Source organism: Cydia fagiglandana, chromosome Z (genome assembly GCF_963556715.1).
Source record: "Cydia fagiglandana chromosome Z, ilCydFagi1.1, whole genome shotgun sequence".
Lineage (NCBI taxonomy): Eukaryota > Metazoa > Arthropoda > Insecta > Lepidoptera > Tortricidae > Cydia > Cydia fagiglandana.
This window is the reverse complement of record NC_085959.1, coordinates 9,239,258-9,252,755: the sequence shown is the minus strand read 5'-3', so window position 1 is coordinate 9,252,755 and position 13,498 is coordinate 9,239,258. Positions and strand designations below refer to the sequence as shown.

Here is a 13,498-nt window from a genome sequence, read left to right as displayed (position 1 = left end):
GTATGGCTGGGCCTTAGGAGGCTATGGGATATGTATGTATGTATGCATTGTCACTGCCCAATCCGTGCAAACTAAATGTAGCCGGAGTAGGGTTCTGCACAAATAAATACGTCTGAAATCAGATACATGAAATAACTGTGCCTCAGCAGCATTATGTACTTATTCCACAGATTTATTCGGTGATATTATTACGAACCAAGAAAACAATGGTATAATTTTAGACATTTATTTCTATTTAAAGGGGCCCACTGATTAACAGTCCGCCGGACGGTATCGGCCTGTCAGTTGTTCGGAACTGTCAAAATTGTTTACTAACTGACAGGCCGATACCGTCCGGCGGACTGTTAATCAGTGGGCCCCTTAAGAAAAAGAATTTGTCCCTATTTCATTCCTAAGGCGCCGAGTGCTTTACTAGCGCCCTCTTGGACCGCGGCCCCCAACGCACCCGCATACTCCTGCAAGTTTTTCGCTAGATCTCCGACATTCTTCTTCTGATCAGAGGCTACTTTACCGACCACCTCTTTGAACTTATCGGCGGATATATCGTTCTTGTTAGACTCGTTTGCGAAATATGAACGGACTTTCTCCTCGTTTTCTTTGGCTTTGTCGATTATTTTAGCTAAAAAATTTAGTGTCAATTTAGTAAAGGCTTTTGGGTCAGTTGATCCTTATGACAACTTTATGTATATTAAGGGATTACAATTAATAACCTAATTTGACGTCACTACATCCATAATTTTAGAGCCGCAATAGGGAAGTATTACCAGGCGTGGCTTACTCCGCGATTTCGTCGCTTTGCTACAAGTAGCTAAAAGTACATCCATTCCACCCTAATTTCGGGGAAAGCCATAAGCTGCGCGGGGCGCTGTCGCCACCTAGCGACCATATCTGTGCTGCCCGCGTAGCCAAGATGCCAATCGCTTACGCTCCGTAGCGATCGAAACGCAACTGTGACTGTCACACTAATATGGAAGAGTGATAGAGAGACATAATGCTTTTCGTTGTCGAAGCGATAGCGATTGTAACCTTGGCTAGGCCGGCTGATCGTAACAGAAGCGTGAGCGGTGAGTCTTCTGTACCTAGTACTATTATTTATTGGCTTATTATTAACCGGGCAACTAAAATATTAATCAGGAACTTTCACTGGGCATATAATAATACAATTTAGCTATGCATGAATATTTTAGCACCAATAAATTTATATAAGCCTCAAATTTAAGCATCATATTATTAAAAAACTGGCAGCAAAATCAGGTCACCCAAAAAAATTATAAAGAACTTTGAATTGATAGGCTGGCGTTTAAAATAATAAGTTGGCAACTAATATTGTAAAGCGATCATAAAATTTGGTTGTTTGTATGTATATACATATACAGAATACCTAAGGTACCTATAAACATAAGCTTTAAATACTCCATATTTAAATAATTTAAACCTAGTACTTTAAATTGACAAATTTCCTAATCCACAAAACACCACCAATTTATTTACCAATGGCCGGTACCTATACTTATAGTCGAAGTTCCTAATCATAAAACACCCAATGGCCACTATACCGTTAGGTTTTTAAATTTTTAATTACTAATTTCAATAGTTATCACGGTGTTTCTCAAGAGTCAAAAAAGGAAACTTACATTCCTGAAACCATTGCACAATGCCATCCACAGAGTTTTTTCCAGCTTCTTTCATTTTATCATACACCGCCTGTAAGTCACCTGTTATGTGAAGAAAAAAAGATGAATGATATATTACTCTAATCTCTTTTATACGTACAGTCAAATACTATATTTTCCTACCAATTTCGTACCTTGTCACAGAGACAATAAATATGAAAGGCGCTAGAGTCGGACCAAGAAAAGTCTGCAGCAGATTTGATAGCCCACGCAGTGCAAGTGCCATTTATACGTCATCATTTCATAGAAGTTTGACGTTTAAAATAACACGTGCACTGCGTGGGCTATCAAATCCACTGCAGACTTTTCATGGACTGACTCTAGAGACCTCATACCATTGTGACTGTGACAAAGTACAAACAGCAACACTCTTAGCTGTACATCGGTGGACCTTATTACAAAAGGCATAAGGTCCACCGATGGACAGTTAACAGTGTTGGCAATTGTGTATCGAAAGCAGTATCCCCCACACACTCGGAGCCGCCATTAACAGGCGTTCCCCTCTGTCGAAAATAGGCGGCCAATGGTCAACCTCATGTCAACCATATGTATGGACTGACGTTTATCTGACATGACGTACCTATACATTTGATGTGCCCCTCCCCCGCAAAAAACGGCAGACTATTTTGTACCGAAAATTTTAGACATGGAGTCTCCGTTCACACACAACGCAGAATCGTGTAGGACTATATTGATGTAGAAAACGATAAGTTGAAGGGCGAAAAGGTGATATATTTTTATCGTTATAAAATAAAAGATATTGCAATGGCACTTTACCTATCATCGACTCCTAAGATTATGTTTATAACCCCCAGGGACAAGACGGAATTAAAAGTTTAAACTAAGGAGTGACAGGGCCACAAAATGTACTATTTATATATATAATAATACCCTCGAAAATGGAGTGGCTATACAAATACAGGCCCGGAAACTTAAAAAAACTTACTGACTCGTAAATAAAATACTTATATCATTGCTATAATATGTACTTTATGTAGTACTACATATGTAATTGACAATTGTATAAATTACTTGTTACCCATGCTACTTGTTGTTGTGGTTGGAGTGATTTGAAATCTTGCAACTACGATTGTTACAAACTTAACTGAAATCTAATAAAACTGCACGGAATTTTCTGAAACAAAACTTGCTAAATAAATAAAATTTATCTATAAATGATACCGGCGAAAATCTGCTGATGATAGAACGTCAGATTGACAACAAGACGTAGACAATTCTTAGAAACCGGAAGAACACACATTTTATTAGGCCGCTTTTATACTGTTGCACAAAACTTGTATTCTTAAATGAGCGTTTTCCAAAAAAAGTGTACATTTCATTCATGTCTTCAAAATATTGACTTCTTGGGCTCATTTTACTCAGAATTATTTGTACATTCACGCCTCATACGTGAAAAAACTTGTCCCAAATTTTTGTATGAAATAATGTTTTTCCAGTGCGTCACGTTCATACAAATAAGAAAAAATCATACAAGAATTTGACGATCTGGAAAGGAAATCTTTGGACACATTTTTTCATGTATGAGGCGTGAATGTAGGTCAATGCCCAAGGAGTCAATATTTTGAAGACATGAATGAAATGTACACTTTTTTTGGAAAACGCTGAAATACACACCATACCTAAAACTATTAAAAAATTCATGTTGAAATTCGCCTTAGAGCATTTAGTAACTGGAGACGCCTTGGCTGTCATTTTCTGTACAAAACAGTCTGCCGATTTTTGTGAGGGAGGGACACGTCAAATGTACCGTACAAATAGCCGTATAAACCTCATTTATACAAAAGTTTTCACAATTGTACATGGTTTTCGACAGAGCGGCAAGCTCTTAAAGGCGACTCTGGTTATTAAATGCTCTAAGGCACAATGTTTTAACGCTGCTATTAGGTAAGTGTTTGAGTTCGGCGTTGCACAGAAATGCGGCAAGACGACAGCCTTTCGGCCCCGTTCCAAGCTTTCACTTTGAAAGCGCCTAAGAGCTTTATGAAGTGCCAGTCAATAACGGTTTGATGTTTTTTGCATAACATGCTTTTTGAGTTGTGTGAGAAAATGCTGAATGTGAATACCTACAGCCGCCGTTTGTATGTTGAAAATGCTGTTTAGTGAGCAATAGTGAGCTCAATTGAAGGGATGTTTACAAAAACAACATAACTGACTACACTGGTTGACACCTGAAACGATTAACAATGTTCTTAAAAAAGTGTCAACCGCTCTAAGCAGTTATGTTATTTTTGTAAACATCCCTTCAATTTTTAAACATGCAGATACGTCTGCGAGCGATATTCCAAATTTTTAATTAAAGGATAAAATGGCCGGACGCTAAAATTATTTAACGCGCGTTAAAAAAGCGCTTGATCCGTCTGCACGCTAAATTAGATTTAACAACCAACGCTTAAGATCGAAAATCCAAAAACGCTTAATAAAAAGTGCTACCGCCACCGAGTGAATAAATAGAAGTGTATCCATTTGTGTCATTCAAACGCTTTTTTAACGCACGTTGTAAAAGCGCTCGTGCAAATGAGCCCTTAATGCCATATATATCAGGCTCAATGGGGTTGGCCGGTCAAAGTATTAAGCAGATGGCGCCATCATAGCTTGCCCCGTCAAACCCTAGAATTGTGTCAAATTTTTGTTTTTTTAATGCTTTGAATGTCAGATCTTTAAGCCAATGCCAACCCCATTCATAACTGTAAAATTTACCGGCCACGGACTTATAGCTTGACCGATCTTCAAGGTCATAGAGTCTGTGCGGAAAGAGAAGAGTCTTACAATGTATTGGATCCCATACATTTCAGTACTCTACTCTTTTCGCACAGACTCTCTGCGCGATTCGAACTTTAAGATACGTCAATTAATAGATATAATAGAAACGATATAGATCTGCCAAAATCAAAAGTGACATTTTGATTTGTTTGAAGAAACATCACATTTGACACTGACATATCCAATCCAGATCTATTGATTGACGTATTTAATAGGTTCGAATCGGGCCGCAAGTAGTTACATTTCAATCGGGCTCTAGTTCTCATTAGTGTGCTACGACGTAGCACGCCGTAGACTCTACGGCGTAGAGCGTAGCATGCCCTCTACCGAGCATAACGAAAAAAGGCTGAATTTAAAGTCTCTGCACCGCCATAATAAGCCCAGATAGCATTAAACCCTGTTTTGTACTTGACCACAGGCAGTCATCAACAGTAATCGTACATTTTCCAGCATTTTTGGTGCAGCAGAGTGGTGTTAACGGAATTGGTATTGATAATTTCAACTGAAATGGTAAATTAAAGGTTAATATTAACGTAATTAACGCTAATTAATCATTAGTGTTGACATTATTTATACCAATTCCGTTAACACCACTCACCTGCACCAAAAATGCTGGAAAATGCACGATGTCTGGTCATCAATAAACAAAGGTTTTGGCAGTCAGGCACCAATGCGCGTTTAATTTTAAAGTATGGGCCCGATTCGGATTTTGAAATAGACATCTATTAGATATCTTTTAGACATCACCAAGGTACTAAGACAGATCTAACCTGTCAAATTTGACATTTGCGCGATTCTGGAGATACTCTTGAACGATTTCCACAGGATATGACTTAGAGATCCAATTCACATCTAATAGATATCTTACTCTATCTAACGTAAAAGTGACATTGGTTGCCCGAATTGCGCTGCAAAAGAGAACTAGTTGATATCTAAACTATAACGTGTCTAGAATGGACCTTGTACGTGTCGTCTCTTGTGAATATCTTGAAGTTCGAATACGGCAGTATAAGTAGCATTTGAAAGATCGCTGCTGAAGGCACTGGTCCCACCGCGAGCTAGTAAGCTATGAGCTATCGGCTATAAACACGAACAAAAGATAAGCACTCCCGTGTAAATAAATAGCTCACCGCTGGGCGAGTAACTATAAATATCGCCGTGTCTCTTTTATTTACACGGGAGTGCTTATCTTTTGATCGTGTTTATAGCCGATAGCTCATAGCTTACTAGCTCGCGGTGGGACCAGTGCCGAAGGAGGCGGCGAGAGCAAGCCTCAACTCGCCGACAACTTCCGAAGAGTTAAGCCCACTGTGTGAATAATTAACTTTCGAGGAGATATTCTCGCTTCTTATCGAGTCGGGAATTTCGTTAAGCGCAATCGATTTTAGCGCTCGCAGTACTATTGGGGCGGCGGAAAGAATAATGAGTTTGTGTCAATAAGTCTTTAGGGACAGGAGGTAATGTGAAAGTAAAACTTCTTGAAAATAACAACCCGGCAACCTTCAACAAGAGTTATTTTAAACGTCAAAATTCTATGAAATTATGACGTAAGTATAAATAAAACTTACACTGCGTGGGCTATCAAATCCGCTGCAGACTTTTTTTTGGTCCGACTCTAAAATAATAACTATATAGGTACGGTACTCGATCTACATCAGAATCAGAATAGCCATTTATTAAATTAACATATGCTTGGTACATTTATTTACATTCATACCTACATATAAATGTGGAAACTGGATAAGTGGAACCTGGGTTAGTGGAAAACCTCTTTAAGTGGACCGAAGTTCTCGGTTCCAGTCCCTTGGCAACGAATTACCTCTATAAATGGAATTTTGGGACCTCTATAAGCGGAATACATTTTTTCGAAAATTTCTTATTTTTACCTCTGTAACTGGAAGCAGCCGTCTTCGAAACCTCTATGAGTGGAATAGCTCTGTATTTTTAATAAACCGTCACACGGAGGGTAGTTTGTTTCGTTAACATTATGGTTCGTGTTTTAACTACGTATTTTGTATGAGTACATACTGGTTGCTCTTGCATAAATAAATATTAGGAGTGATTTTGTTTTTGAAATTTTGAAAATTGTATACGTGTACTGTGGATTATTTACAATATTGCTTTTTTTAAAGTCAGGATTACATACCTATTTTTTGTTAATACATATATGTAGTCTACATACATATTTAATAAAAGATGATTATTTAAGTCTAGATCTTTTATTTGATCATACTATACGTGACCTCTATAAGTGACATTACTAGTATCCAGAACCTCTATTAGCGAGAGCCTCTGTAAGTGAGAAAACGTTTTATTTAAACCTGGTTAAGTGGAAAACTGGATAAATGGAAAACCTGGATAAGCGGAACTAAACAGCCGGTCCCTTGCGATTCCACTTATCCAGTTTCCACTGTATAATATTTCAAGTACCGATGAGTACAGAGACTTACGATGCTGTTTTCGTTCGTGTTAAAATTTCTTTCAAGTCAACAAAATCACTAGAAAGTTCCATAGCGGCCTTCAGTATTGCAAAACGCCTGAATAAGTAATGTTCCAGTGGCTTTGATGTATGTCTCTAATTTACTATTCAAAGAACAACCTGTCCGTCACACTACTTCAGTGTCAATGTCAAGGTAGCTTATCGTGACTACTTTGAAAAAAACTCGTATCTTGTTCTGTCAAAAAAATAAAAATGTGGTAACTTAGTATGGTATGCATACAGAGTTACTGCGTTTTAACTTTGAGTAGCAGTGCGAGATACGAGATTTTTTCAAAGTAGTGACGTTATTAGCTTGTGAATTCTAAATAGGTACAATTTATTTCTAAGATTACTTGCTTCACTCGCGATTTTTTTCTGTGAGGGATGATGATGATGATGACAATTGATAAAAACTAACCTATGTCCATCCTCGGGCCTCAAAGTATCTCTATACCAAGAATTTCATCTAAATCAGTTCATCAGCCTAAGCTAAGTTCATGCCATATGTCCTTTTGGAATTTTGAAGTCATTTAAAAAGGCTATAAACCGAACACTTTTCTAAGTACATGGAAAATAAATGACGACTAATCGTAAAACCATCTCTTATAATGAATCGCTGCGTTACGATGAAAAGGATTCATCCACATATTACATCAGCAACAAGAAGGCGGAGTCATGCCAACTGTGACAGTAGGTACCTACGTATTAACGACCTATCTTTTTCCTATGCAAAAGTATGACAAGGAGGGAGGGGTCTAAAAAATCGAAATTATGCGTGTTGTAGGTAATTAATGGACGATATGAAAAAACTGCTGTAGTATGCAGTTTAACTAGGTATATATTATGACATTTTATCTCTAAATATGATCCGAAATACACTAACTATACTAATTGTAAATCCTTCGAATTTGTTAGGGATCGTCTAGCGTAAATTGATCTAAAGAAATTTTATTAGGTATATAATAATTCGTTATTCCACGTTTTGACGATTGTGCACTAATACATGTTTTATAATAAAAAGCATATTAATAAGAATGTTTGTAGTACAGTCAGCCAAGAAAGTGATCTACCACTTTTCGACTCTATCATCTGATTGATAAAGTCGAAAAGTGGTAGCCCACTTTCTTGGCTGACTGTACCTAGATACAGGGTGGTACATTTCTAAAGACTGAGCTGAAAGGATAGTTTTATCTACGTGATCTTCACTCGAGTAATTATAATTGTAAAGCTGGATTCAAAAGTAAAACAAAATCAATAAAATTAAATATTTATATATCAGTGACAGCCCTATAAAGTTATTTATATTTTAAATTGATACATGTCATGATGTCATGCTATTTAATAGGATCTACTTGCTAGGGTTGAAACATACAGATTTTCGCACTATTTCTTAACAAACTGTATCTCAAAAACGATTAGAAACATTAACGTAATAAATAAGTGAAAAATAAAGTACGTAGCCTAAACAATTTCCAGTTTGCGTAAAATTCCTTTGTTCTGATCCACCCGATATAAGTAGGTACAGTCGCCATCATATATATCGGAGCGGCCAAGGTGTTCACAATATCTGAACACGCACTCTAACGCCTTGACAATAGAGGCGTGCGCAGATATTTGTGAGCGCCTTAGCCGCTCCGATATATCTGATGGCGACTGTAAAAGATAAATAAGAGCTAAAGTCACGGAATATTTTAACTCCTTTGCCACAAGGACGCTGTGTAAGCTACAGTAAGGAAGAAACATCAAAGGATGTTCCTTCGATATTCTTATTTGTTACCACTTTCCCGATTGCTCCTCGGATGGAACGTTTGTCCGACTCAAAGGTTAAGTTCATGGTTTGACCTTCGTTTTATGCTGTGTTTACTGTGAATCTTTCGGTTATTTTATTTTAGTTTCATAATGGATTTATTTTTACTTCAATTGATTCCTAACTTTAGTCTAAGAACAGGGGTATATTTTAGGTAGGTACGATAAATAGCTGAGAAGTTTGTGGAAATTTAAATCAGAACCTGTGTAAGTTCGAAAGTGACGCATTAGGTCGGAAAGGGTCGGTAATTATAAATTATTTGTATATTTAAATACCTCAATAAAAGCAAAGTTAGAATTACGAAGATAGGTAAGCCAAATGGATTTAAAAAAACATCGATATGTATTTATTACGAGTAAAAGCACATTTCTTTCAGGTAAATCCCGAACATATGAAGGGATTTTATTAATGTAAAAGAATTTTCCAGTTCTTTTCACCCGAGTTTCGTTGCCTACAGGTTTACATTTAAATTAAGACTGCTATTTCGAATATGCGAGTAGTGATGTGCCGGAATGATTTGCAAAAATAAAATATTAAATACGAAAAATAAAAAGATAAATCTAAATTTCATGTTATATGCTGCTTTTGCGTAAAGCACTCGAAAAATGACAACCGTTTTATTGACCTTTTAAATACAGCACTAAAACCTTCTAAAAAGCACAGTTCAGCCGCCCGGCCAACCATCGCAGCCCGGCTCTCATGGCTCCTTTACACGATGGGCCAACGCCGGCCACTCCAAGGGACGCATTTATGCGAAATTTGAAATTCGACCACTCGATTTGGTGTATTTTGTTAAATGATATCTCCACTACTAATATAAATGAAATCGTGTGGCCAATACCACTAGATTCCATATTTCGGTAGCTCGTATTTAAAAAAATTAGCATTTCGCCGTTTTCCACCGATTTTCGAGTGACGAAATCGAGCGATCGAAATTCAAAGGCCCCCAGAGCGAATGTCTATTGTTTACCCATTACTACAGACATGCAAATAATAAACACTATCAAATTCCATGCAAGGTCTCGAGTTCTCGGTTGGAGTAGATGGAGCCATTACAGCGACAACTCAGAGGTCCTCGCTGCGATTACAAACAGCAGCGGTAAATATTATGGTCGTATTTTTATCACCTGTACCTGTACCGCACTTACCTTACATATTTGTTAGAACGTGACAGGCATGGTAGCAAATGATAAAAAGCCGACCATATTAGCCCTACAGATTTACCATATTTTTTGTCAATGCCTTGCATCTAAGTTCAGACAGTATGGCCTTGATATCACCACCTATCATAAAAGTAGCAACATAGCTGCATCACTTGTCACTTCTCCAAGTCTACTCCAAGACTAATCGGCCCCCTTGAACAAATATGTCTGTCCACAACATTTATTTTCCATCAAAGTTAACTAATTACCACAAGGAAATATTACGTGCTGCACTGATTTTGCACTACTAAGTTTGGAGTTTAAACAAAACGGACCTGTATCCCAACATTGCAGACAGCAGTCTTTATTTAAGTATAATCTTTGCTGCCAAAGACTACCGAGTTCTTGTGGCACATGGCTGCTATTGTTTAATCCATTCCTTTTGTCTGCTCTTCCTTTCCGCTTTTCACATTGGTTTGTTGAACGGTTAATCTCTACACTGAATGCGGTAAAGATGTAAAAGAGGTCAAGTATGGTATATTAACATTAAAGTAAACTAAAGAGATTTATTTAATAAAGGTTTTTTGTTACACAGAGGCAGGTTTTGCTACTTAAGGCTCGAAAAGTAGTTTAACCTCCTGCCTACCAGAGGTACTTTTTTTGGAATATCTTTTTGAAATATTCAGAAAACATTTCTTAGGGTTAGAGATGTCTAGGAAAAATGCAGAAAAAAATCTCCCGTTTTTCCTACTAGTTTTTCCTTACGTCCTTTACAAAGGACATCAGTGCCCAATTAAGTTGTCCTGTGCAAAGGACATAACATTTTGATGACCATTAAAAGTAAAAAAACTGAGGTATTTTAAAGAATAATAATACGAAAAATTTAGAAACAAATCAACGTTATATTAAAAATGTAAAATTTTAAAAAACGAGGCACATTTCTTCGAAATCCTCCTCCTGCCTACATTCTTCCTTTGGAAGGGACATAAGAAATAAAAAAATGCTGTGGAGTATTTCTCAATGGTAACCCTAATGCATTCCTTGTAACTCATTATACAACTGTCAAAGTTTATAGAACAAAATAGAAATGTCAATGTCAAGCTGTCATTTTTTAAAAATGGCGACGGCAAGTGGACGCGCCGGCCTGCGCCCGCGCAAAGGTAAGTCTAATCGTGATTAATCTCGTTTTTTAATAACAATTATCTCGTAAGACGTGTAATTTATCGATAATTAAATGATATATTTACGTATTAGACAGTTATTTTCTTTAACTATTCAAAATATTTTGTGATACCATGTTGAAATGTATGTATGTCCTTTGCAGAGTACAAATGTAGGCAATTGAGTTTAAGAAATTGAGACTATATATGTACTTTGCACAGGACATTAACAAAGGAGGGTATATTTTTTATTTATTGACCGTTGTTTTCAGCGTTAGCAGCCATAGATATCGAGGACGATCCTATGTTTCTCCCATCAGAAATGGTAAGAACGGCCAGTACAGACTGAGTTACTCAGTATTCAGACTGAGTCTGGATACTGGCCGTTCTTACCATTTCTGATGGGAGAAACATAGGGTCGTCGTCTGAATCATCTCCCGAGAAGTCAAATTCTGAGTCATTTAGGACGTCCTCGATATCTATGTCTGCTAACGCTGAAAACAACGGTCAATAAATAAAAAATATACCCTCCTTTGTTAATGTCCTGTGCAAAGTACATATATAGTCTCAATTTCTTAAACTCAATTGCCTACATTTGTACTCTGCAAAGGACATACATACATTTCAACATGGTATCACAAAATATTTTGAATAGTTAAAGAAAATAACTGTCTAATACGTAAATATATCATTTAATTATCGATAAATTATACGTCTTACGAGATAATTGTTATTAAAAAACGAGATTAATCACGATTAGACTTACATTTGCGCGGGCGCAGGCCGGCGCGTCCACTTGCAGTCGCCATTTTTGAAAAATGACAGCTTGACATTGACATTTCTATTTATTTCTATAAACTTTGACAGTTGTATAATGAGTTACAAGGATTGCATTAGGGTTACCATTGAGAAATACTCCACAGCATTTTTTTATTTCTTATGTCCTTTCCAAAGGAAGGATGTAGGCAGGAGGATAAGGCAATCTTTCGTAAAGAAAGCCAGAAACGGCATTCGATAATTGAATTGAAGTGTGCAAATGGGGAGCCATGACGTACCTATATGAACATTTCAAGGAATACGAAACAGGAAAACAAAGAACGTGAACACTTTTGAGCTTGATAGCGGCAACCAGCGGCCAACAGAGATTGAGCTACATAGCGGCCACCAGCGGCCAACAGAGAGTACGAAACCGTATTAAGATTAGCGGCCTGGAAAATACAAAAAGTTGTATTCAGGAAATACAGTGGGCGGTTTTATCTTGAAATATAAGCACACTACGTTACAAGGGCAAGTAATTAAGCAATCACATATTTATTAATCATATTATTTTTGAAGTCAATACTTCCAATGCCACTTCACATTTTGGTCGTCTTGCCCATTGGCCGCACTTTTGATATTTGAAAGGCAACCTTGTACATTGTGGATCTGTGCCCCGCCAAGTACATACAAATTGCAATCGAGCGAATAAAATAGAACCAGAACAAGATGAAAGAAGATGGAAGAAGGAGAGAAGATTAGATGATGACAAAATAAGATAATACCTAAATATTACTTACATTAATTTCGAAATTGGGCTCCTGAATTCTATTTTCATAGCAGGTCGGATACATCGGCGTTTGTGTCATAATATTAGCATTATTAAAGGTAACAGGGAGATAAGCGACCTGTGAAATTTATCGCATATTATCCCACGCACGCATTTGCGGTCGCGGCAAATTGCCGATCGGCACCATTACAAACGCCACACTTACCATAAATATAGTATTTCAACTTGTAGCTAGCGATAAACCGATCGTAAATTTAAAATTCATATGAGATATATATGGAATAGCGAGCCGTGAAGGCTAAGTCCTGATGATTTATTCAAGACGTGCATGGCTTCACTACAAATGCTATGTTGCGTCAGCGTGATCGCTCAATTTCATGATTTTCATGAAGTTAATAGGGCTGAAACTTAAATCAAGTATCTCTTAGTGGAATGGAGTAAATTATAAGGACACAGTTCGTTCGGTACCTGGAGATATCGGGTTGAACATTATTGCTACAGCGACAGTGGAAAACTATTGGTAATTTACGTTTCGCTCTGCCGTGAAATTTATCCATCAGTAGGTACAATATGCAACAAATAACAAAAACAATATGAGTAAAAAAAATGGAATTTGTATCGTTATGAATAATGTAGGTAGTAGTAGAAATAATATATTAAAACAAATATGAGAAACAATTTTCGGAGAAATGATGATTATGACTACAAAGCGGTATTACCTATTAGAAATATTCAAATAATAAATTGTATATGAGTCAATGTGGACCTGGAATTTTCACACCTAGTTGGTTTTTGGATGACTGAACTTACGAGTATAAAACCCCATGGTCAGACACACCCTGTATTGTGTAATGTGAGCAAAAGAAATAGCCTTTAGGCTAGCACCTGCTGAGTCGGGACCATTTCGTGA

General features: G+C 37.1%; 2 protein-coding genes across 2 annotated transcripts in view; both read right to left on the bottom strand.

Annotated features, from left to right (window-relative positions):
- Positions 1-13,498, bottom strand: part of LOC134678742 (transcriptional repressor scratch 2-like) — a 63,542-nt gene that overhangs the window by 24,052 nt on the left and 25,992 nt on the right. The window lies entirely within an intron of this gene.
- Positions 375-11,851, bottom strand: LOC134679065 (uncharacterized). Its single transcript, XM_063537905.1, has 4 exons — positions 11,809-11,851; positions 11,436-11,536; positions 1,635-1,758; positions 375-619 (listed from the first exon to the last, which is right to left on the bottom strand). The coding sequence occupies exons 1-4, from the start codon at positions 11,849-11,851 to the stop codon at positions 381-383; spliced, it is 507 nt and encodes a 168-aa protein (XP_063393975.1). The 3' UTR covers positions 375-380.

Bases quoted from the DNA above. Each gene is read 5' to 3' on its own strand.
- LOC134679065 (XM_063537905.1), bottom strand. From the start codon at position 11,851: ATGGCGACTGCAAGTGGACGCGCCGGCCTGCGCCCGCGCAAAT. The intron at 1,759-11,435 runs GTAAGAACGGCC...CGTATAAAAGAG, and splicing joins TGTTTCTCCCATCAGAAATG to ATTAGAGTAATATATCATTC. The intron at 620-1,634 runs GTAAGTTTCCTT...TAAATTTTTTAG, and splicing joins TGTGCAATGGTTTCAGGAAT to CTAAAATAATCGACAAAGCC.